The 25,946-nt window shown below is 46.2% G+C and overlaps 1 protein-coding gene across 1 annotated transcript in view; it reads left to right on the top strand.

The window, feature by feature from the left end:
• The window catches only part of PARM1 (prostate androgen-regulated mucin-like protein 1), a 120,528-nt gene extending 97,649 nt beyond the window's left edge, over positions 1–22,879 (top strand). Inside the window, exons 3-4 of the mRNA XM_004703379.2 lie at positions 9,157–9,235; positions 22,353–22,879. Coding sequence (XP_004703436.2) covers positions 9,157–9,235; positions 22,353–22,437 — 164 coding nt within the window. The 3' untranslated portion in view covers positions 22,438–22,879. The remainder of the gene's footprint in view (positions 1–9,156; positions 9,236–22,352) is intronic.
• The last annotated feature ends 3,067 nt before the right edge of the window (positions 22,880–25,946 follow it).

Genomic DNA, 25,946 nt, shown 5'->3' with positions numbered 1-25,946 from the left:
TACACTTACCCTTTATATAAAACTTTCTCTTAAGAAAAAAAACCAAAAACCTCTCTCTTATGTATATATGAGTTTCTGGGGATTTGTTTCTCCAGTCTACCCAGACAAACATAGTTTGAATCACACTTCTGCCCACCAGCCAATTGAGCAGGTTTATAAGGACCTTGGACCCTCCACTTCCTAAACTCAAAGTGGAGAGATCTGCCCATTGTGCCTTAAGCAGTAAATGATGGCTGCTACATTGTCTATGGTCCTCTGTGTTTTCCTTAATATTTTTATCACTGCTGTTGACACAGTTCTGTGGCTGTCCTCAAGAACTCGTCTGAATCCAAGTAATCTGCAAAGGAATTCTGTGACTGTCATCAAGGTGTGGGTCAAGTGCACCTCAGGAGGAAATCTGATGCACCCCAGACTCCTTGGGAACACAGGGAACAGCCTTGTTGTTGGAGTCATTGCTGTCATTGTTGTTAGCTACCATGGAGTCAATCAGTCCCTGACTCACAGTGGAGAGAAATACTGCCCTGTCCTTTGCCGTCCCCATGGCCATTGGTGAATGGGACCAGAGAGTTTTTGTTTCCTGAATTAAGCCTCTCATCCTAGTCCATCTTAGTCTGAAAGCACTACAGAAACCATACAGCATCATATGAACACCCAGGCCTCCCCTGAGGGAAGAGGGTTGTAGCTGGCATGAGGGACATTGGCCGGGAATTGAACCACGTCTTCTGTAGGGGGGTGAGAATTCTGCCACAAAGCCACTGATGTGTTAAAGCATGCCCTTAGGTGAACCAAATATCAGGAATAGTCCCAGACACTGGGCATGCTCCGGCTGCAACCCAGGGTGGTAAGAGCTCAGGGACAGGCAGCCTGGATTCGGGAGCCTGCTTCAGTTTCCTCACTGTAAAGTGAAGAACTCAACAAGACAGATGGACACGAAAGAGGGCTGAGGCTTAGGAATGATTGTGAGGATGGCTCAGGGTGGGGCGGGGCTTCCTTCTGTTGTGCCTCGGCACTTAGGTACCAAGTAGTCAGAACCAACTCCACTGCACGCCCCTCAAAGCGGCAATAGCAAGAATACATACCTTTTGAAGTCCCCATACATACTGTATTTGAAGCTCTTACAATAGTCCCTAGCACTGTACACACGCACGCACACACATTGCTATCGGGTTGATTCTAACCCATACCAACCCAATACAGGGCTTGCAAAGCTATCAATAGCCTCATCTTTCTCCCTACGAACAGATGGTGGGTTTGACCTGCCAATCTTGCTTTTCACAGTCCAACACTTACCCCACGGTGCCACCAGAGCTCCTCGCGACACCACAGGGACAAGAAAGCATTGTTGCTATTATTTTTAATGTGGTTGTTTGGTGTAGTGGTTATGTGTTGGGCTGTGTTCCACAAGGTCGGCTGTTCGAAACCAGCAGCAGCTTTGTGGGAGAAAGACAGGTTTTCTACTTCCGTAGAGTTATAGTCTTGGAAATTCAAAGAGGGCAGTTCTACCCTGTCCTATGGGGTTTCACTAAGAGTCAGCTTCCACTCGATGGCAGTGAGTTTGGTTTTTGAGTTTATTCCTGTCACTGTTGCTATTTGGGGGAAGGCGATGTATTATTGAGAGGCACCTGCTGTACAGACAGAAGGTCCTTTGTCTGGAGTAATGAGTGGAGATTTGGTCCCCCACCCCACCCCCCAGAGCTCTGCTAGGCTCTTTGCTCATCCACTGCTCATATGCAAGCATGTTCTTTAAAGAGAAGAGGCTGCTCTCGGTGACCTTGACTGAAGGAGACCCGCACACTCTGAAGTGGCTGCCTTCTCCCCACCTCCAGTTCTTGCCTCACCTGGGCCGAGAATAGGAAAAGAAAAGGGCAAGGGTATTGAAAAGCCATCAAGAGACTGTTTAGAGGCTCCCTCAGAATAGATCGGAGGTGCGCACACATACCCGGGAACGTGGTCCAAGTCCGTCCTTGCACCTTCTGAAGAAGCCGACTGTTTTTCAAGGAGAATGTAGTTCTCAGGTCATCAGTGGAGAGGGTAAGACGCTCTACTCGCCTGCCTGCCTTCTGTGTTCCCACCTCCTGAAGCATTTCCACGCCAACGCTCAACTTTTAAAGAGCCTGCTAAATTCTTTCTTTCAGATGTTCACCACCTCACAAACGAGTATTTTCTGTCTGTATACAGTTGGCAAATATGCCCGCCCAAGAGTTCTGATGTTTCTTTCATTTAACAGAGAGGGGAAGGGTTAAAAAAAAAAAATCAAAGGAAAGAAAACCCCTCAGGGAAGAGGGTTCACGCCAGGACCATTTGAAGTTTGGGAATGTTGCTGAATCCAGAAAGAAAGGAGGTGACTTTGAGGTCCAGCGAGAGGGAAGATAGTTGAGACACAAGGAGTCCTCCCTCAATGTGGACAGACCTCCTCTCTTCCCGATGGACTCAGTAGGTGTCTGACTGAAAGAGGGGTTTGTGTGTACCATGAGGGGCCACCCAAAAGGAATGAGAGCCCTTAAAATGATGCGCTGGGGATTCCAGAATTGCTAGGCAGTCAAGAACCAGTCCCAAACAGAGGAGCTGGTGGCCTGGGGCAGCCTCCTTCCCGTGGGAGGAGGTGAGGAGAATATGTTGGTCAAGTCTGGAAACCACCCAAGTGCCTGGGCTCCTGGGACTTTCCTCTGGCTGCTTCAAAAATATGATCTGGCTATATTCAGACAGTCCCTCCCAAAATAACTCCCCTCCAGCTTCCCCTCCAGGCTCATGCTTGGGACTTGCAAGAGCCCAGAGTGGAGGGCAAGGGACTGAGATGCTAGAAGAAGGGAGGATAGAAGTATTTAGCTAAGACTTGAAGCAAGAAATCCCAATCCAGAGAGACTGCTGCTCAGGAACTTTCTCAGCATAAGAGTTGGCATATATAAGAGTGTGAAAAACGCCAGTTACCATTTTATTTGCCACCAAGTTTGTCTGTGGTCATGCAACACACCGGGCCTTGTACTATGAGTGTGGGAAGACTTGGGCAGAGTCGTGGGATTAAGATAATTCGAGTATGCCTCCGGACATGGCTGTGAAAGGGGCTCTGTGCTTGGTCATGTAGAAGGTCAGGGACAAAAACAAAGACCCTCAACAAGGTGGACTGGCACAGGGACCGCAACAGGCGAGGGGCTCAAACATAACAACGGTGTGGGGTGGGGGGTGGGGGGCAGGAGCAGGCGGTGTGAAGTTCTGTTGCAGGTGTGGACGGCACCTCACAGCATGCCTGCGGGAGCTCATAAGCAGAACACAGTAAGGCAGGCCAGTCCGGAGTGAGCACCCAGCAGACGGCACTGGGAGAATCAGAAGATTCCTAGAAAGACTGGTCTTTTCTTTAGACCAAAAGGGTTGACTAGGAGCTCTGTAAACTGTGAATACAGTCAGGGGAAGGCTTCAGTATATTCATGGTTAAAAATGTAAAACCTGCAAGGCAACCACACCAAGTTCAAGTGCTGGTTCAATCATTTCCTAAATGTGAAGCCTAAATTGAGCTTGGCATCTCTCTGAGCCTTACCTTTCACAGCCATAAAAGGGGAACCACCCCACTCATCTCCTAAGAGGGATGGTAGTTGTAAACTGCTTGGCACAGTGTAAGCCCAAAATAGTCCCCAGCAAGTGGCAGCTTTTGCTATTCTTTAGTCTGTTTATCTTTGCTCTGGGCTGTCATCAAAGTGCTTCCCTGGCAGCCAGAGAAACCCCAGACGTCCAAAAGGCCAGGCTTCAAGGAGGCTCTGGTGCCTGGCTCTTCAAGAGCCACCTGACCAGGAAGACAGTGTTGGTGCCCTGGAATCTTCTTACGCTTTGGCTTGGGAAAATATGCAGAAAATTTCCTCCCATTCTCTTCATGTCTGCTGGCCCCAGGGCTCCACAGTCTGAATCACAGCCCAGTCTGTAACTTGTGAAACCAACACGGATGGACATAATGAAATGCCAGCCACCCTCCCAGCACACAGCCCACCCCACTGGCGCCTTCCTCATGGGACAAAGCCTCCCTGCCCCAGCCACACCTTCCTCATTTTCCTTTTTCTTGCCCCACCTGAAAAGAGAGAGAGAGAGCGAAGGTGGAGAGGGGAATTCCACTTTATGTTAAACAGAGCTCAGGAGGAAATGACAGTTGTTTTCTCAAGGAGAAAATATCGCCTTTTTAGTTACCCCAAATAAAGTTGTGCTAATGTTGGCTCAGCAACTTCCTCCTGGGCGCAGTCTGCGGTGCCCTCAGGTGCGGAACTGCCCAGGACGAAGGTTACCGGCTGCCTTCTGAAAGAAGAGCCACCACTGGGGCAGCCAGAGCAAGCATGGGGCACAAGGTCTCCACAGCCCGGGGCTGATACAGAGCTTCTCCTTCAGGAGGGCCAGCCCCCTCTGAGAAGGGTCAAGTGGTGGCAGAATAAATAGTAAGACAGTCCAAATGTCTCATAAATATCACCTGTTTTACCTCAGACTAATTTTGGTCTCCTGCTAGTCAGCAGCACCCCTTAGAATTGCCCCATTGCCCAGCTGCTAATTCCAGCTTTGGTCACATGGATCACCCTAGGGGGCAAGGAAGGGTGGCCTTCCAGAGCCCCACTTGAAGCCTGGGTTTGCCTTAAGAGCTAGAGAACCACTGGTCACATGGAAGGGAAGTGGGTCATTCATTACTTGCTGCCACCCCGCACCCCCAAAAAAGAAAACACCACTTGAATTTAGAGAAACTGCCTGTGGTCATCTTTAGAATGAGCTGGTGTATAAGTAAATTCTGTAAAGCACAGAGTTGGAGGAGGCCCAAGTGCCTGGTGTCAGGGAGGAAATGTTGAGACTGTCAAACCATTGATGTCCTATATGAAATTGCCTCTGGTATAAGATCCAACCAACCCACTGCCAGAGTCCGTCCCGCCTCATACACTACACAGGGATTCCAAGATGGTAAATCTTCAGGGAGGCAAACCGCCTCATCTTCCTGCTAAGGCAGGCCAGTGGGTTTGAACCATCAATCTTGTGGTTGGTTAGCAGCCCAATGTCTAGCCCACAGAGCAAGATTGTCTTATGGGAAAATAGCTCTATTCCTTCCGTTCCCCCCCCTTAAAAAAAAAAAAACTTAAAATCTCTCCATCATCTTAACTTCAGGTTATAATCCCCTTTTCACAAGCTCTTAAAAGAAGCGCTGGTGGCTCAGTAGTTAAATGCTCAGCTACTAACTGATAGGTTGGCAGTTCAAAACCAGCAGCTACTTCATGGGAGAAAAATGAGGCCATCTACATTCTTCAGTATGACAGCCTTTGAAAGAGCCTATCAGACAGTTCAGTCTTCCAGCGCTGCTAGGAGTTGGAATGTCTTCTCGGGCAACATATTTGGTGTGGGCTTCCTGTTTGTGTCTTTGTTTTTGTGTAAGAGGCTTTAATGAACTTTGAACTGTTATCATTTCTGTGCAACTTGGTGGCTGAGAAACCAGTAACAGTCTTTCAGAGGAGGACTGGAAGTTTGCCATAAGGGAATCAGACCCAGACTTGCTCATCTTGATCCGGTCTATATGTGTGAGCACTCAGTGACATGTTTATGACTTGATTACTGTAAAGGGGGAAGAGAAGAATACTGGAAGTTATACTGGTGTTATTGATGTTGTTGTGTGGTTATTGATGTTGTTAGGTGCCGTCCAGTCAGTTCCGAGGAGGACCTCTTGATCCATGTATAGGTTCCTCATGATCACAATTAAGTGTTCTGGAATTCTGATCATAGTAATCAAGTTCAGATGAATTCCAACAGCAAAACAAGGAAAGTGTGAGTGTCCAGAAGTGTCTCACCACCATCGAATCAATCCAACTCATACTGACCCTAGAGGACAGGGGAGAGCAGCCCTTCTCGGTTTCCAACCCTGTGACTCTTTCCAGGAGTAGAAAACTTTGTCTTTCTCCCTCAGAGTGGGTAGTGGTTCAAACTGCTGACTTTATAGAGAACAGCCTAAGGTATAACCCCTTACCCCCGGGACACGGCCAAGGCTCCTTCTGGAAGGGAAGCAGCTCTGACATGGTGGAATAGCTGCGTAGACACATCAAGTCCCGTCTCAGTTCACGTGTCAGCCGTGATCTCACTCGGTTCCCACTTAGAAACTATAAAAGCTGGAGCCCGGGTCACAGAGGCCCCCTCTTTGCCCCAGACAATCAGGGGATTGCTAAAGAGTGCTGAAGATTGACCTGCTTTTGTGCTCTCTGCTAATACCTTCCGTGGTCAAACCAGTGGGAAGAATATTTAATAAAAGCCACTCACACAGGCGGGGAGAAACATAAAAGGAGAGAATGCAAAGTCATCTGTAGTTGATAATTCTCTCAAAACGTGAGGAGGTTCTATCACCTTTGAGAACTAGTCCTTGGGAGCTCGGCCCTGGTCCAGAATCTCACCTGCAGATAACAATGCAGCCCTCTGCATCGGGTAGCTCATTTAGTCCTTCTAAATTCATGTGAGATAGATACGGTGTGATCTTCAGTTGCTTCCTGGCATCCTAGTGTACAACAGAATCAAGCATTGGCCTATTCTGAACCATCTTCACAAACATTATTACACCTAAAGTCCAGTTTTGCAACCAGTATGTATTTTAAGTGTCCTACCTGAGAGCCTAAGGAGCCCTAGTGATGTAGTGGGTTAAACATTGTCCTGCTACACGACAGTCAACAATTTGAAATAAGCAGATACTGAAGAGAATAAAATGAGGCCTTCTACCCCTGTAGAAAGTGAGTCTCGGAAACCCACAGGAACAACTCCACCCTGTCCTATAGGGTGGCTAAGAATTGGCATTGATTCAGTGGCAGTGAGTTTGGCTTGACTTAGGACCTGGGAGCCTAGTAAAGCTGTTGAGTAAGTATTGGACTGCACAAAGCAAATTGGCACTTTAACTTACCACCCACTCCTCAGGAAAAAGTTGAGGCCATTCACTCCCATAAAGATTTGCAGCCTCAGAAACCCCACATAGGCTCGCTGTGAGTCAGAATTGACTGGCTGGCAATTGGTTTGGTGTAGGTGAATTTCCGAACATAGCAGACTCATCTAACACCCCTCTCTTCTATTGTGATCCACCGGGTTTTCAATGACCCATTCTCAGAATTAGATTGCCAGGTCCTGCTTTCTAGTCTGTCATAGTCTGAGAGCTCTGCTAAACCTGTCCACCATGTGTGGCCTTGCTGGATTTTTCAGTGGCATAGCTTCTAGTTCTGCACCAACCTGCAAGCATCCACATTATGATAAACTGCTAGAAGGGTGATGGGAGAGATGAATAAAACAACTCTTATTCTTCTGGTTTTGCATTTGCATGGTGAAGAGTCAGCAGTATTAAGTCACACAGCTACTGTGTGAAATCAGATTCCAAATCCCTCCTGGTTTCTCCCAGTGTTTAATTTAAGAAGAGTGCCATTCCTTTGTCCAAGTACCAAATACATTCCCACTGGCCCGAACGAGTACAGGAGGCTCATGAATAACCAAGATTAAAGGAGAATCGATGCAATTGATTATGATATTGCCAAAGGCTGTTGTATGTACCGAAGACTGCTGTCAGAAGAATGAACAAGTAAGTAGGAGAAAAATACAGTCAGAGTGCTCCTCAGAAACAAGTGTGGCAGAACGTTCTCTGACTTACTTGGCGCTGCTCCCGGGAGAGGCCCGTCCTGGGAAAGGCCATCCTATTTGGCGAAGTGGCGGGTCAGCAGAGAAGAGACGGACTCAGAGAGCAGGCACAGCACTGTGGCTCTAACACGGCGCTCAGGGGAGCAAGGCACACGACAGTAGTTCATTCTGCTGTGCAGTCACTCTGAGTGAAGCCACCTGAGGGTACCTACCAACAATTACCTCCGCTTTCATGCCAAGTCACTTAACTGCTACATGCAAGAGCCCAATTGAGTCGGTGCATTTCTAAGGTGAAAGTTAAAACAGAAGTATGTGCGTTAATAGACCAAAGCTCACCCCCCCCCCCAAAAGTGTTATGCTTCAAAGTAGTGTTACTGGGAGACAGTCTGGTTATTCTGACAAATTCCTTGTGCTCCAAGGTTTTTGTATGCTTTTTCCTTTCCTTCTTCATTTTTTTAAAAAACCCGACCTTTAGTTATCACCCTTTAGACCTGGAACTGAACTCACGCCTCTAACTCAATTTTCGGCCAAACAATAGACAAGCCCATAAGGTAAACAATAGCACTAGCACTCCTTAGAAAAATCAACCATTTGAGGCCAAAGAGATATCGTTTGCCCAAGTACAAAGTTCAGAAGGTGGGAAGGTATAGGATGGAAGAATGGAAACACACTGGAAAAGTGGAAAGTGGTGTTACATCAGGGAATGCAATAAGGGATGTGAAATAAGCTGCATATAAATTGTTGAATGGAAAACTGATTTGATCTGTAAACCTTCACCCAATACACATTTAAAAGGGGTGTGTGTGTCTTGTTCTGTTTTTTAAAAATAGTTACCTTTGACACAGGCTTTCAAATTACACAAGAGAAGATGGATATCTTTTATAATTGGACCTTGTTATTTTTATAAACAAAACCAAACTTGTCTTTATTTTATAAAAATGCAACTCTCCTTTCAAGGATGAAAAGTGGGCATGTTTCCCAAAGAGAGGTGTCTTAAATGTTCTGATTGGATGGCATCATCATTAAAACTGGTGCACACCCGCCTACCAAAGTGTCTTTTGAAGTGGGTGCTAGTGATTTGGTTGAATGCTTCATAGTTTATTAAAATATCAACCATATTAACTTATACTGACTCTTCAATAAAACATCCTATCTCCCAATAGTTCACAAGTGGTCAAAGTATAAGCAAAGGGATATGCAACATCAAGAGGTTTGTCTACCTCTGTAGACAACAACAGCAGACTACTCAGTCTTGAAGAGATCATCAAATATTACAATGGGCTGTGCTCTGTATCCTACGTCAGTCAAAAAGATAATCATCATAAAGATTAGCTGTTTACCAAACCTCACCTGGCCCTAAAAGCATTTTTAATGACCATATTAAGATCTTGGATTTCATTCTGGCTCTGACTGTATGCAGACTGACCTGAGGTGAATAAGCATTTCCTCTGTCCAAGGGACGATTGGGTGGGGCAGAGGAGACTGTGACGTGTGCACCCGAGAGTCATGAAGCTCCCCCTTCATCTCCTTTTCCATCTGTCCTCCGCACAGGCAGCATTGCCGCCATTACCGTGACCGTCATCGCTGTGGTGGTGTTGGTGTTTGGAGTTGCAGCGTATCTGAAGATCAGGTAAGAGTCCCCAGACTTTTCTGTATGAAGATAGGATTCCAGGTTGTTGGGCTTTGGGGAGGTTAAGTGTTGCTCCCGTGTGTGGTTATTTCCCACAGTGCCATAGCTTTCGGAAATATTGGTAGGGAAATGAGTATGTCTAGCACACTCCCCACTAGACAGTAATACAAGCTCTATAGTATCTGATCCCTGGCAGAGTATAAGAAATAAACTGAAATATTCAACAGGATGATGTAATGGGAAAAATAAAAATTAACCTGCAATCAACAGACTGAGGCCCGACTGGGCATTCTGCCCTCAATTTACCTCACCACGTGGAGGAGGCCCCAGACCTTCACGTCTTCTCATCTGTGAAGTCGGGCTGGGCGGTTGGATCCATGCTTCCTAAATACGGGCCTCAGCTCTGAGATGGGATCTGTGGATTTGTACCCAGTATGTAAGGAGGTTTTCATTGGCTCTAAAGCAAAATTGAGGAAATGCCCTCTGACCTAAATACGGGTCTCAGTGGCTAAAAAAGGAAGGAAGTCAAACTGGGCTTGGAATCTCAAGTCCCTAAGAATGCACTTCAAGGATTGGAGGAAAATATAAGGAGAGGCTGGCATTTTCTGTGTAACTGTTGTGTATTGTTGTATTTTATATATTTGTTTTATTATTTTCTGAGACCACATCTTTTTTCTTTTAATGTTTCATTTTTGTTGTTATTTTCTTGTGTCTTTGTGAAGCGTAGCTGATCAGGGATTATAACAGAGCCTTTACTCTCTTTAACAAAATGGATAGTTGCAATGTTACCTGCCACTTTGGCTTTATATCGCTCTGTAAGACCTGAAAGTCTCCAAACTGCATGGCAAACATCTCCGAGAGTCTATAGGCTTCCTATGGCTCTAACAGGCCACGCAGTGAGTCCGGTCTTGTTGGGAAACGCTAAGGGCAGCAGGGGAGAGAAGGTCCACATGCCACCAGGATGCCATGTGCCACACCTAAGAGATGTGCACACATCCTGTCCAGGATGAGAGCACCGAACTCCTCCCTCCCCACACCTGCTCTCCCCAGCAACAAGATGGTCACTGTGTAACTTTCCCAGACCATGTCCCTCCCTTCATTGAAAGGGACTTTGCACTGCGCTTGGAATGAAATTCTACCTTCTCTGCTTGGCCCTCGGGATCACCTATGGACTGCCCCCTACCCACTTCTTCTTACTCCGTGTACCCTTGCCCCCTCAATTGCACTGGACTCCTGCCGAATTCTTAGTCTTTCCCTCTACTCATCCCTGGCTCGTTCTGACCCCTCTACCTGAAAGTGTTTCTTCTAGCACTTCCACATCGTGTGTGTTGGTCGAACAGCTTTCCCTCCAGGAGACTTCCCTTCCAGATGGGTGCCCAGTTAGGCACACTCTAGTGCTTTCCTAATTTCTATCCAAGAGCAGTCAACACTCGTCTTTCAGTGCTCACTTGCATTTGCTGTGGTGCTGAACATGCTATGACACACTAGGATCAGAGGCTGGAAAACCCACTAAAATTAGCCAAGGAAAACCCTAAACATCACAATGATTTGATTCTGGTGTGCCTGGTGTCACCATGAGTCAGTGGATGACTCCACGGCCACTAACAGCAACAGCAGTTATCAACGTCTATTATTTTATTTAATTGTTTGTTTATTATCTGTTTACTCCAGTACAGCATAAGCTTCATGAGGACCCAGAATTTATCTGTGAGTTTTCCTTTGTTTCTCTAGCACTGTGCACAGTACCGAGTCCAGAGATGCATTGACTAAGGGAGCAACATAGCTTACAAGCCCATCACACAGGCAATGTTGAGGACACACACACATCCCAAACTGCATTGCCTCCTCAAGAGACGTGTGCACACACCTTGTCCTTGGACTTCACATGTATAATTTCTCATCTATATGCACACATCCACCTTGCAGCCCTCTCCTCTTGCCCTCTCTCATCTCTTCTCATCACCCCAAGCCAGTCCAGTGCCCACCGGGAAGCATTCTCCTCCTCCTTCCCTTTATGTCTCTTCCCCGTTTGTCCTAACTGTGCACCAAATCAATCTACTGATGGTGTCGTTTCCATAATACCACCTCTATCTAAGGGACACACAGCACGCAAGCCAGGTTTGAGGGGAAAGTGAAATTAAAGGGCTAGTGTTACTTGTGTATAAAAATATTTTTAAAATCCTCCAGAAGTTTCCTTCATAGTTTAAAAAAATCTTTTCTGTGTTTGGTCTGTACTTCCTTGGAACACTAAACTTAATTTTATACATTGGAGCTTACTAAGCGATACCCTTTTCTATCTTATTTAATTACTAGTTTATTAACTAGTTTGTTGGCTAGTTTGTGACAGTATTTTAATGACAAATTAAATAACAAACCTGGAACCTTATTCCTATTTCATAGCAAACTTTCTACTGAGAATTGAGTTCTCAGGGCCCATAAAAAAGAACTTCCTGATACACTTTGCAGTAATTTCAGAATCACCAAGGAAGATAAGTCTCTGAAGGCCAATGCCACTAAAATAAGACCTCTGGTGGACTGTTAGGTTGAATAGAAACAGTTCTATCTTAACATGCTTGTCATTCAAAAAAAGTGGGTGTGACCTAAAGAAGTCTTCCTTTTATTTATCTCCAGGCCAGAATTCAGGTTTGCCATCTCAAACCAACCTCTGACTATTGGCAGACTCTGAAAACAAGGCGCTGTCAGTTCAAATCCCAGCTCTACTGCTCCTAGCAGTGTGCCAGGCAGGTTATTTAGCTCACAAGCCCCTCATTGTCCTCTCCTGTAATGTAACCTGACTGCTGTCCAGTTGATTCCAACTCATCTGGACCTTAGACAACAGGCTACCTCTCAGAGAACCCACGACCATGAATCTTTACAAAAACAAATGCCTCACCTTTCTTCGTGTGAAGGGGCTAGTGGGTGTGAACCATGAACGTTTTCACTAGCAGCTGAAGACTAATCCACTGCATCACTAAGGCTCCTCACCTGAGACAGGAGGATAGATTTATGGATACTGCTTCCCAAGTATACAGTGCTGGCAACTCTCACCAAGGCGGTCCACTGGAAGGGGCTCGCCCTCATAAGTCGCTCACTTGCTATGTTGCCATTGGGCATCAGCCATGAACCAGCCATTCTGCAAAGCACTGTGGCCGCCTGAGTGCTAAGACAGAGGCCTGCCCACACAGAACTTACTGTGTTGGGACAATTTTATTAGCAGGTCTTTAAAATTAGCATGAATGAGTGCTGATTATTTAAAATGGTACTTACAAAAGTTGTTCAAGAGTAGATTCCGTTGAGCCTTCTCAACTCCAGACAAATTCAGTGAATTACCTCATTGAACTAATCATTGTTTTCCTTCCCATGTAAATTCCCCAACCTCAATGTAGAAAGGTCGACATTTGATCCGTGTATGTTCCTATTGATCTGCCTGTGTGTGTGTGTGTGTGTGTGTGTGTGTGTGTGTGTGTGTCTGTATAGAGCCCTGGGGGCCCAGTTGTTAAGCGCTTGGCTCTTTACTGAAAGAGTGGTCGTTTGAACCCCCTAGTGATTGTCAGAAGAAAGACCTGACCATCTGCTCCCATGAAAACTGCAGCCTGGGCAGTTGACCCAGTGACAGACAGCAACAGCAATGCACGCACACACACACACACAATGGCCAGATTCCATCTTCCAAAGTCCCTAAACTCTCCCTATGGTCCTTTATGAATTCTTTTGGCAAAAATGTTAATATATGGAATGTAATTGGTCTTATGAATCTTAAGGCTGGGATAAAAGTCAAGTATTATTTTGCCAGATTCTTGGAAATCCCCACTCATTAGTCAAGAACACTTTTGGCTCCATTGACGTGCACATGCGTGTGTGTGTGTGTGTGTGTGTGTGTGTGTGTGTGTACATAAGGCTAACCTTCACATTGGCTGGATGTTTATTCAGCTTCTCTGGGCCCAGATTTCTGAGAACAATAGCATGGCAGGGATGTCTGTCCCTGTGGTCTTGCAGCTCACTTGTCTGGAGCAACAAGCAACTGAAATCACAGCCCAGGATGAAACTATTAGCTTCTGGCCTGTGACCACAGGCTGTACTTCTGGCCCCAGCCAACATGTTTCCAAATGCAAGGTTAGACCCTTCCAGAAAGGGCAGCCTCACAACCAAAAGGCAATGTGCATGCTCTGCCTGGTGAGAAGTAGCTTTCCCTTCTCTTCCCAAATTCACATTCTTCCAAAGACATGGTAAACTCTGTTATAATTTGTCAGCTCAGATCCTCTAGGGACCTGTGACCCTCATTTTGTCACACAGTGTCACCAGCTCATAGAACTGGGTTGGTTTTGTTTGTTTGTTTGTTTGTTTGTTTGTTTTTAATGGATCAGGTCTCACAAATGAACGACTGAACCAACCAGGGCCCTTCTCTGTGATGGAATCCCCCTATTAGCCAGCAGCTGTATGGTGTGAGGGAAGGATTAGGGGTTTCAAAGACAGGTTCACTACCAGCCCTACTACCAATTGTCTGGAGGCCTTGGGACAATTAGAGTCTCCTTGATCTTCAATTTTTCATCTCCATGATGGAGATAATGATGTTTTTTTCTATTCAAGTGTGTTTTGAAGGTGAAATTAAATAATGACTGCAGAGCCCCTGGGGAGACACTATAGAGTGATGATTAGGAGCATACGCTCTAGGAAGCGTTCTTAACCCATACTGGGCTGCATCATAATCATGCCGAAGGCACAGCATTGTTTCGATGAAAGTACACAGGTTTAAACTGTGCAGGCTCATTCATAGGTGGATTTCCCCCTGGCTCTGACTCTGGTGACCTTAAGTGTTGCAAGTATCTGCCAAAGACTCCCTGCCATATTAATCAGCTTCGGTGACGGGGAGAGGAACTGCTCACGGCGAGATGAATAGCATCACTTGGTGTTTTAAGTGGCTATTCCCAATACTTCAGCTCAAGAACATAGCAGCAGGAGAAAATCAGTCCACACATAACTGGGTCCCGACCGTTAAACTCATGTTGTTCAAGAGTCAACTCTATAGGACATATGTAAGCCTTCTCTGCCTGGCAAGAGGTGAAGGGGAAGGAAGAGCAAACTGATAGGAAGGTGCTTACTAGAGTGCTTAGCCTATAGACTCAGAGAAGAGGGCAGCCATTGTATCTACACCAACTCATGTGATCTTATGTACAACTGAATGACATTTGGCTCAGTCTTGCCTCATCCTCGAATATGTTAGCATTTTGAATCCATCATTGTAGCTCTTGTTCCAATCCATCCTTCTTGCCTTCTACGAAACATGCTGCTCTCCTCTATCCAGTGACCCTTCTTGAGAATGATGGTAAAGCCATGTTGTATCCGGATCCATGGGGTTTTCAATGACTAACTTTCAGAAATAGATAGCCAGGCCTGCTTTTCAATCTGTCTTCTTTTAGAAGCTGTGCTAAACCCTGTCTACCATGGGTGGCCCTGCTGGTATTTGAAGTACTAATGGCACAGCATGAACCACCACAAGGTAACCGGGTTATGGATGGGAGGTCACTTCACCCAAAGAGGCTCAGTAAAGTCGTAGCAATCAGCAATAGGCCTTCATATCTCTGTCCTTCCTAGTCCTTTTCAGTAAGCATCAGAGATTAGAGGACAGGGGAGAAGGCTGAGAAGCTGAGTCTGGACGTGATGGTTCCACTCATGCTAATCATGAAGGCCTGGGAAGCTGCTTCTATGCTGCTTTTATGCTGTAGGCAGAAATCACCTCTGAGAAAGCTTCACTCGAGGGCTAGTTTGCAACATTAAAAGGAAGCAAAGGCCCTGCTGCCTCTTGAAGAGGGTCTGAGGGTGTGTGTAATGTGTGCCAGTTGAAGAAAGAGGGAACATGTCAGTTCTGTTTTAAGTTGGCTCAAAACAGATCAGCCTCAAGTCATCTCCCCGAGAGGAGACCGTCTCGACTGTCAGCAGCCATGTAGATGCTGCGATAATTAGGTGTGCTGGTCCCCCAGACAGACAATGCGTGCCATTCTCTTCTCCAAAAGAAAGGCGATCTTGATCTTGTAGTCTCAACAAGGCCTGGCTCTGCAGGCATCTTGTCACAAGTCACCTGCTTTGCTTTATTCTCTATGGTGACATTTTATTCAACTGGATTCCTTCTGCCTGGTATTCAGTTTAAAGTATAGGCCGAGCCAATTCGAAAAAACAAGATCTTCCAGAATTTGTGACCCATGGGTCAACTTTTTAAGGTCAGTCTTTGCAATTCTGCAGGTCTTGTTGAAAGCCTAGTCAGATGCTCTGCCCCCAGTGACTCTCATACTTTACTGCGCATCAGGACCAGCAACAGCGCTTAGGAAAGCACAATTTTAATTTGGGGTCTTATCACCAGAGATTCTCACTCAGTAGATTGGGATGAGGGCTGTGCATCTGCACTCTGACCAGCTCCCAGGGGATGCCAGTGCTGCTGATCCGAGGACCACACTTGGAATGACACTGCTCTCCCTCATCTCCTAACACTCACACCAACACCTTGCTCTGGAGTTTCTAGATGTAGGTCCCTGCTGATCATGCCTCTGTGACTTGTGTTGACCCTTCTGCTGGGAATGTTGGATCGCCCGTTTTTTTAATCTAACTCATTCCAAGTTGCCTAGCTCAAAAGAGACGTCCCTGGGGAGCCCCCTTCGCCCCCTTCCCACGGTGGGTTGCTGCAGCACATAACACATTGGGCTGTCACTTCCCTGGATGTGATCATTGTGTTCTTGGCCAGCACCCTCCTCCACTAGAAGGATCTAGACCCTCTGAAAATATCTGACATATCATAGTTGCTTTATAAGCATTTGTTGGATGAATGAGTATTTCTGGGTAAGAACGGCTGGGGAGAGCCGGCAGTCTTTGATTATTCAGGAGGAACTAGGTGTAGGGAAGAAGCAGTCAGAGGAATCTGCTAAACCACACAGAACTTCACCTGACCCTGAACTTGATCCAAAAAGACACATGTTCTGAACATGCAGACCTTTGGTGTGATGAGTGCTTGCCAATAGTCTCACAGCTGGCAGGGCTTCCAAGCAAAATACACATAGAATTGTATTTAGCCCTTCAAAGTAAAGGTGGCTTTTAAAGGTAAGTTTGAAAGTAACTGTCTTTAAAAGAAAATCCCATAGTGGCACAGTTATGCACCCAACTACTAACCAAATGATGGGCTGTTCAAACCCACTCAGATGAGCCTCGGCAGGGTGGTCTGATGATTTGCCCCCAAAGGTCACAGCCATGTCAACCCCTGGAGCACCAGGCTCCTTGGCACAGCCAGGGCCACCATGAATTGTAATCAACTCAATGGCAACTGGGTTTGGATGGTTTATTTTTTAAAGAAACTGAGACTATGAAAAGAGGATTTTAAATACAAATGTTTGGAAATGTTTCTGTCATTGGGCTTTGGGTAGAAAAAAGACTGAATTGATAGGCTGTGTGAATAAGTCTGACATGCGGTCACTCAGTGGGCAATATGAAAAAGGATGCCAACGGTCAAAGCCACTGTCTTCGTGTCAAAGGTAGGACAGGGAAAGAGAAGCATGGGTAACATTTTCCCCAGCAAACTTGTTTTGACACCTGTGAGCAAATAAACTCACCTCTAATGGTCAGTTTTCTTAGCTTTAAAATTTGGACTTCTAATGCTAATGTCATATTTTTAACAAATGCCCCATGGTTATGTAAGGAGAAGCTGGGTGCAGGGTCTATGTGAATCATCCTTATAACTTCTCTGTAAATCTAAATCATTCTAATCTAGGAAGTCTGTTTTTAAAAACAATGACTCAGTAGCTACCCGACACAATTGCTGTTAGTTCTTGCCCCTGAACCTTTGTGCTAGCTGTCTGTCTGTCAGGGATAGCTGAAGCACTCACTTGAGTCATCCTTCATCTACTGTGAATGTCTTGGTGAGATGTTCTGTAATCATCATATTTTAAATTCCAATCCCAACTTCCCAAGTGAAACTCCACATCCCTCGTCTGGCTTTATTTCCCTCCACTACACTTATTACCACACACCGCATTATCTGGTGTGTGTGTGTGTGTGTGTGTGTGTGTGTGTGTGCATGTACCCCAATTAGAAGGTAAACTATCTATAGACAAGGGATTCTTTTCTAAGCCATGGGAATACCCTCCGAGGCCAACTTGGTGGTAAGTTTTCAGTAAATGCTTAAAAGAAAGAAGTCAGACCAGGAAGTGACAATGAGAAAAAGAAAGTCAAAATGGAGACCAAAGAGAAAAAAGGGGGCATTGACAGCTGCACCAAATGAGCTTCACTAATGGATGATAAGGGCCTAGGGCTTAATTGCTAATGACTAATGAGCTGCTAAGTCAGCTGTGTTCTCCCAGCAGTAAACCAGGTCTTGGGCATCTCTCTATCTCTTCTTATTAGCACTTGATAAGCACTGATGATAGGATAGCAAGACTAGCTTGACTAACAAGCAGTAGACTTTGGAGAGAGTCCTGGTAAGCAAATCTGGAGATTTACAGGAGAACTTGGGGTGAGCCTTGTAAAGGAGGTGTTTTCTAAAACACGGTTTGTTTGGCAGACATCAAACACCACAGTCATCTCAATGAGAATTCAGCATTGCTCTAAGTACTGACACTGCAATTATCTTAAAGCAGGTTCAGTTTGCAGCGGCGGCGAAGGCCTCAGATCCCAAATGTCACTCTCACATTGACCACCTGTCAGCAACAAGGTATCACCAATTGGGGGGTGTGCAGGTGCTGTCACTGCTATAGAGCAGGGGGGCAAGACAAATAAAGCACCTCCCGTGTCTCCTCTTGGCTTCTGCTCGGAGTTGAACTGTACAACCCAGTCTAATAAGGTCAACCATATGCCCGGTGCCATTGCTTCGCTGGGACTCTGAGCACTGTGCTAAATGCTTCAAAGCAACGTCATTGCATGGGAAAATTTTAACCTTCCTTCCCTTTCCCTGCCTTTTAACATTCAAATGATGGCTTTGACCCTTGGCCTCATTTTCCATTTTGTCAGCGATATGGCCCAACGAGTAGCCAGAGTCATTCTAATCCATGCTGGTATTGACCAAGCGACCTATAGATTCATTGTATGTGCCACCAAATATAAGAATGTATCAAATATAAGATATCTATAATGTCAAGAGCAACATATTAGATGTTTTTATAGTTAGAAGGTAAAACATAGCCTTCCTGTTGCAGCTTACCATCCACAGGAGCCAAAGCACTCAAAAACAAGTCGGGCTGTCATTGTTGTCGGGTGCCATCGGTCACTTCCAACCCCGAGCCACCTTCTGCCGAGCAGAAGGAAACCCGGCCTGTGCCTGAACCATGGTTTCAGTCACTGTCAAGGCATCTCCTTGAGAGTCTTCTTCTCCCCACTGTCCTCCGCTTTACCGAGCATGATGTCCTTCTCCAGGGACTGGTCTCTCCTGACAATGTTGATCCTTGCCCTTAAGCCATACTTCTTCCAAGACAGATTTGTATGTCCTTTTAGCAGCCCAGGGTACTTTCAATATTCTGCTCCAGCACCACAATTCAAAGGCATCAATTCTTACTTCAGTCTTCTTTATTTAGTGTCCAATTTTCACATGAGGCAATTGAAAGTACCACAGCTTGAATCAGGCATAGTACCTTTGTCCTCAAAATAAAATAGAGCTCCATTGAATGGTACAAGTCTTTATTAGGAAATTGAGTAAGCAAAGTTGTTTTGACCAATAGTGACGTCATTCATTCATTCAGCCCACTATTAAGACTGACGTTTAGATAAAGCAGTGTTGCATCATGGAGGGAGAGTTATGGATCTACATCTAAGATCCATACCTCTTAACAGAAAGACGGTCCATGAGATGAATTGACCGTGTGGCGGCAACAAAGGGCTCCGACATAGCAGCTGTGAGGAGGGCGCAGGACCTGGCAGGGGCTTGCTCTGCTGAAGATGGGTCTCCATCAGTCAGAATCGACTTGATAGCAGCTAACAAGAGCAACCATCATCGTTAGGTGGCACTGTCAAAGTCTTCTGCATTCATTGGATACTTTCTCAATCTTAGCAGTGAAGTGGTTGATCGGTTAACCCCCAGGGCCCACCAGCAGTGATGTGTCACGTTTCTAAAAAATCAAGGAAGCAAAATTTGGTGGAACCTTTTCAACTTTTAGCCCCTACAAATGTCAATCTGAAAGCCTTCTCACTTATACTAGCATGTGATTTAAGAAGTTCTGACCTAGAGAAAGAGTTTTAAACGGTCATTAATTCGTTAATCACTCTCTCCTGACACCAAAAACAAACAAAGCATTTTTGCTTACTTCTCCTACTGTAGCACAGGATTTATACAAACCTGACTTACATCCCAGGACACCCCATTCATCTTGTGTGGACTCGTTCGTGTAGGGAAACAAGGACTACGGGTTAAGTGCATTCTCGGTGCTGGTGCATTCACATCTCCTATGCCTGTTTCCTCCCTTCTCAGCATGCCACCCACCGTAGTGCTCCTTCAGATCACAGCCTTGCAAAGACAAGTGAAGCTGAAATCAGCCTTTTCTTGTACTTTACTAACGTGTGTATAGCAATGCCTCTTACAATACAGCAAATTCCCATGTAGCACCGATCACTTGATTTTGTCTAAAACAGCCACAGGCAGTGACAACCTGACCACCTGAGGATTTTTAGCCCTACAACCTCAACCCTGTATAATAATCATTTGTAAAATTTCAAGTAATAGGAATCTTAAGAGAGTAGTCTTAAGTGTGCCCAGGTTATTGTTTCTGGAGTCAATGGTGGGAGGGAGGCTCGATTTTTCACTCACTGCCTTTTTAAAATTGTTTACAGATTTACCATGTGCTTGCATCAGTTTCAGTATAATAAAAAATTTAAAGGAAGTATTAGCCAAGAGGTACTGTACATTCACTATGTGCTCAGCCTTTTATATGCATGACCTCATTGAATCCTCTCAGCAATCTGAATGTAATTAAGAAATAAACGGTTTCCCCATTTTGCACATGAAGCAGCAGAGGGTTAGATGAACATGTGCCAGGACAGACATCTCGTAACCAAGCTGACACTTCGTGGTCAGGAAATTATATGACTGATACCAAAAACAAAAGTTGTCAGAAGTTAAATTGGTAGGGGCCTGCCAGTAAAGGAACACGTTTACTAGGCAAACATTAGCCAAGTCTCCAACAGTAAGTCAGGTGGAAACTTAGGTTGAGCTCCACGTCTTGACATTTCCAGGGTTTCCTTGTTTATTCTCCATGTTCAGTTTCTAAACCATATTGGTAACATATTTCATTGCTATTGGAACTTCTGAATTTGGGGGAGTGGTGGGGTATAGGGTTCATGACCTTTGTTTGCTTCTCCATGCATGGCTGGAAACCAGCTCGCCTTTCCCCTATCACTACAGTAGATCCAAAGGTCAATACTGGGGCTAGATGGCTGTCTGCAGTCCTTTCCCTTCTCACCCATCGAGATTAACATGAGCCGTCAGGGGAACCACAGAGCATGTCCCACAGCATCCTCCAGCCTCTAGAGTGAGAGATTGGGTCGGCTGAGTCACCCTTCAAAAGGATGAGCACGGATGCCAACCAGCCAGGGCCTGCTGCTTCCTGGACAGCCCTCTCATCAGTACCTGGCACTCAGAGAGAGAGAAGCTTCCAAAGAGCAGCGAAGGCTATTTAGCACAAGAAACAAGGATAGCCAAGCATGGTGTGTGTCTTTCCATTTGGATTTTTCATTGCGGGTGATTTTCATATCTAGCTGAAGAATAAAAAGAGGTGAGGAATGTTTTCTGTACTTTAGAGAGCAAACATGATTTACAGTGACAAGGTGTAAAAATTCACACGCCAGTATGAACCTCAGAAGCACCAGCTGCTCCACCTCTGGTGTTGTCCCCACCCTGGCGCTGGAGTGAGCCTTGGAGTGACTGAGTCTCTCTCCAGGGTGCTCCCATCTGGTGTACGGATTGGCTGTCTGGTCCAATCCCCAACATTTTCTTGAGCCCCCACTCTGGCCAGTTCTTCTAGGTGTTGAAGAGCCAGCCAGGGGCAATATCCAATATGGCATGTTCTAATTAGGGGAGAGAGACAATATCAAAACTAATAAATGTCCTATTGTATGATGGAGGGTGGTGAGTACTGAGGAAAATAAAGCAGTGCTCAGAGAGACTTCAGATGGAGCTGATTTGGAAAGGCTCCTTGGGAAGGTGGCATTTGAATTAACTGGAAGGAGATGAGAGGGTGAGCTATGAGCATACCAGGCAGAGGAAACAGTACGTGCAAAAACCCCGACAGGAGAAGTAGCGGGGGCCAGACCCCATTGTTGTTAGGATTACTGTGTGCGGTCAATCTTGTAGGACTCTGAGAGCCATTGCACGTTGACTTTTCTTAGTGTTACTTCAGAGAGGTCCTTCAAAGGTTGGAGATAGAGGCGGGATAATTATCTGACTTCAGTTTCTCCTAGAAATCATATTAATTGTGCGACTGGGTCCCAGAATGGCCCACTGATATGATTCTTGAACAAATGCATTCAATCAGACTCTTCAAAGAAGCTCACGGCGCTGGATTTTGATCCAGGGAGCAGGGAGTCGAGTGGACTGCCTTCAGGAAAGCCAAGCCAGGCCTGCTGCACTGTCCTCACCTGAAAAACCAGGATGGACAATACCTGCCTCCTCGTGGCTTTGGGCTGAGGGGCAAGTGAGAACTGACTACTCAACTGTGGTAGAACTCACAAAGCACAGGTAGATGTCAAGAGGGGCGGGGAAGGTGCGGTGGCTGTACTGCTTCATTGATATTGCAGGGAAACAAAGCCCAGGACCCGAGGCAGCAGGGGGTGCAGGGCTACATCCTTCTCTGTCTTATTGAGCAGTCCTGGAGATGGGACGTTGTCCTCCTCTAGCACTGGGGTCTGGGGAGAGAACCAAGGCTGACTGATCCCAACAGAAGGCACCAGGTGGGCTCCCAGCTGGATCAGTCAGCACCGTGGGACTTTGGTAGACCAGGGCCTCTGGGACTGGTGGCTCTTCTCCGTGGCCAAAGGATTTATTCGGGCAGGTAGGATGCCCTTCCTCCTCCTCAATTCCGGCTGCAGGTGCACAGGCCTGACTTCTGCTGGGCGACTTCTCCCAAATAACCACAACCCTCTTCTCCCTCCCCGACAGGCATTCCTCCTACGGACGGCTTTTGGATGACCATGACTACGGATCCTGGGGGAACTACAACAACCCTCTCTACGACGACTCCTAACAAAGACCCTTGGCCTTCATGGAGAATGAACTGTTCTTTATTTATAAGCGCTTCTCCAGTAGAATTCATCACGAGTACCTGATGCGCATTGAGAGACAATCTTAAGCCCTGTTTTGTTGGTCTGGTTGTTTTTGATTCCCTCCCTTCCCTCTGGCTGCCACAGCACCCCCTTCTGTTACAAAAAGAACCAGGGCTTCCAGGTGAGTCCGCGGAGGCTTGCTTGCTTCTGAAATGGGTCTGCCTGGAGGGGCCAGGCCCCTCCTTCTGGGCCCAAGGGGCTTCGGTCAAGACAGGACCCACTCTGAGAGGGACCGAGGAAGAGGGCCTGGGTTAGGTTTATTGGAGGGTTGCTTTAAGGGGAGGGTTTTTCTTGTTGTTGTTCATAGTGGTTCCTTAAACTTTTCTGTAGAAAATCACATTAAATATCAATGAGGCAAAAAAAGGAAATGAGGACTAGGAGGACTTCAGTCTGCGTGGGAAACAAGCCGGGGTTTCTTCGATTCCTTTTTCATCTCTGTTGAGAGGGTTGCGTCTGACAGGATGCCCGTGCAGCTGGGCAAGCTGATGGATCCCCCCCGGCGTCTTTGCTGCCTGACGACTGAGAGATGAAAAGAGAAGGTGTCCGGAGGGAGGCTGCAGGCTGAGGGGCAGAGTGCAGTTGCTGTCAAATCTCAGCTAAACGCCTACCCCCCACACCCACACACAGACACACACACCTGTGCCCCCTCCAGCCACCTCTCTAAGCGGAGGATCCCGCCTCCACTCAGCTGCAGCTGCAGCTCCAGCCCACCGTGTGCAGCCGAGTTGTGACTGCGAAGGACGATGCCTTGCGATGAGCTACGGGATAGAAAAGAGAAAGAAGGGGGCGGGCAGGGGTGGTGGTGCCTGAGAGTGGCAGAGTTGAAGAGTAAGAAGGGAGGAACATGTATTTCAGGCCTCCTTAAGGAAGTGGGAATAGCTGTCAAGACATTCACCACTTGAAGGAACCCATAGAATCTTTGCTTTATAGCCTCAAAGCAACTCGTTCACTGCCTTCCCGTCCCTCAGTTAATAGCTGTACACAAGTGGGTTTGGTTGTTTTTTAAGGGCACTAATGGCGTGGCATTGGTCACCGTCATTTCCACAGAAAACCAGTCCCCTTGGGGATTCATGTATTCTTCCCAGCCCTTTAAATGACTCATCCCTCCTTCTATTAAATGGACTCCTTGGGTGATGGTTGTCCTTAATGGCCTCAGGCCAGTTTCAACTCCTCATCACCCCAAGAAAGGCAGATACAAACATCGCCTGGTCCTGGGTAGTCCAAAATTCCACATAGCAAACGCTGAGAAGGAACCGATCAGCCTTATAGGCATTTATTGCTGACAGTCCAAATCAGGAAGTGATTTTGCCCACAGGGGACATTTGACAGTGTTTGGTATTATATATATACAAAATTGACAATGCTACAAGTGAGTAGAGATGAGGGATGCTGCTAACCATCCTAGAGTGTATGGGACAGCGATTAATTACAACCAAGAGTTTTCAAATGTCAATAGTGCCAAGGTTGAAAACCCCTGATTTACTGTTTCATTGTGACTGAACAATACACTCCCAGATTATGAACAACGCCTATTTATTTAGCACAGTGAAATGCTGTATTTGTGTGTTTGTTTTGATAGTGCCAGTGTTGAGTGGGTTGCTCAGGCATGCATGATCACCTGAATAACCTCTCTGTGTCTACTGGAAACCATCATGTCACACCTACCACCCCGTCTTCCTGTCACCGGGCTGTAAGCAGCCAACACCTTGTGTCCTGATGCCACGGAGTAGGAGACATACTTGGGCTCCTTTTCAAAGTGTCCTTCAATGTCACAGAGAACTTGAAACAGAGTTCATTTTTCCTTCATTTTTAAATTGGGACTTGCTTGCCACTGACTGTTTAGTTTACATGCACCTGGCCCTCAGCTCCTCCTGTCCCTATCTCAACCTCTCTGGAGTCAGAGACGCTGGGCACCGTGCCCACCCCTTTCCACAGCCTTTCCTCCAGTACTAGGCTAGAGGAATTATTCCCCTACAGAATCAGTGCCAAAAGAGCAAGCCACACTGACCCCTGGAAATATTTCATAGCAGCAGTGGGTAATGAGGAGTGAGCTTCCAGAAATTATAATCTCTCTGAATTACAAAACACAAAACAAAACAAAAAAAAGTGGATCTTCTCCAAAGAGATGACCAAGAGTAAACAAAGACTGACCCCGTGGCTGTCATGAGTCAGAATCATTGTCCTTCTTTCTGAACCCAACCCCCTTTGTGCGGCTTTCAGTTTGGTAAGGGCAAGCCAATCAAAACAGGCTGTTCCATACATTTTATCTCCCTCAGCTAAAAATACTTTGACAATACTTCCACGAGACACCTTGGTGTGGTACGAAGCTGGATGTGGCGTCAGTCATAGACACAGCATCAGAGGGACCAGCCCCTTCCCAGGGAGCTCTGGCCAATTGTAAACCATAGAGCTGACTGCTCTCATTGACTTCACACTCCTTCAGTCTAGAGAACATATACTCAGCTAGATGACAGCCTCCCATAACAAATCTCACAGCACGTCATGATGCCAGAACAAAGTGCCAGTGGCTTGAATCTTATTTGGCTAAAACTATTCTCAGCTTTTGAGTTGACCAAAGCCTTTTTACAATCATATTCTGCAAATATTACCTAAAGCCAGGGCATGGAACCAGTTTGTTCTAGTTCATCCCTGTGCTCCAAATTTGCGTTTCCACCCCAGATATACTGAATCCAAATAGACATTTTCACATGTATCGATATCTATAAGAATCCCATAGATTCTGATTCGGTATGTCTGGGGTGAAAATGCAACATCTCAGTAAACCAGAATAAACCAGTTTGAAACCCTGTTTAACACACACACACACACACACACCGTGAAACAGAGGCGAGTAATTGGAATCATTTACCGCAGGGAGGAAGACAGTCTGTTTTCCCCTGGGGAAAGGCTGCAGGGACTCGAGAGGACGAATCATCCATGCATAGGACTAGTCACAGCGCTTTAGCAAGCATGTCAGCGCGTAGGCAGGCGTGCAACCTTTTCCAGTCAATTGCGGATTCGTGAAAGACTGGAATTCAACCCTGTTTTCTGTTTCAGTTGTCCCGGTGAAGTCTCCTGCCCTCTCTGAACTTCTGTTTCTGCATTTCTAAAGTGAAGGCAATGCTTTCATATTGACCTCACCCAATACTACCTCACAGAGGTGCCGTGAGGACTGATGAAATCATGTCAACAGTGTTTTCAGTTTCTGGGGGGAAAATATTTATAGTCATTTAAAGTATTACACAGATCTATATAAATGATCTCAGCTCGTTTGCTGTTGTTTCTACTTAAACCCTTGAAACTACAACTGTGTGGCGGCTGCATCCATTAGCTCTCACAGCCCGGGACGACCCCAGTCCAATGGACCATCTGCAGAGTTAGCTGGGCCTGAGACCGTAAATGAAGATTGCCATCTCCAAAAGAAAGCGTG

The sequence above is a fragment of the Echinops telfairi genome, unplaced genomic scaffold, assembly GCF_000313985.2.
Source record: "Echinops telfairi isolate 266 unplaced genomic scaffold, ASM31398v2 ScPeMD7_7468;HRSCAF=8506_0, whole genome shotgun sequence".
NCBI lineage: Eukaryota > Metazoa > Chordata > Mammalia > Afrosoricida > Tenrecidae > Echinops > Echinops telfairi.
Note: the sequence above shows the minus strand (reverse complement) of the source record. Positions and strands in the feature narration are given on the sequence as shown.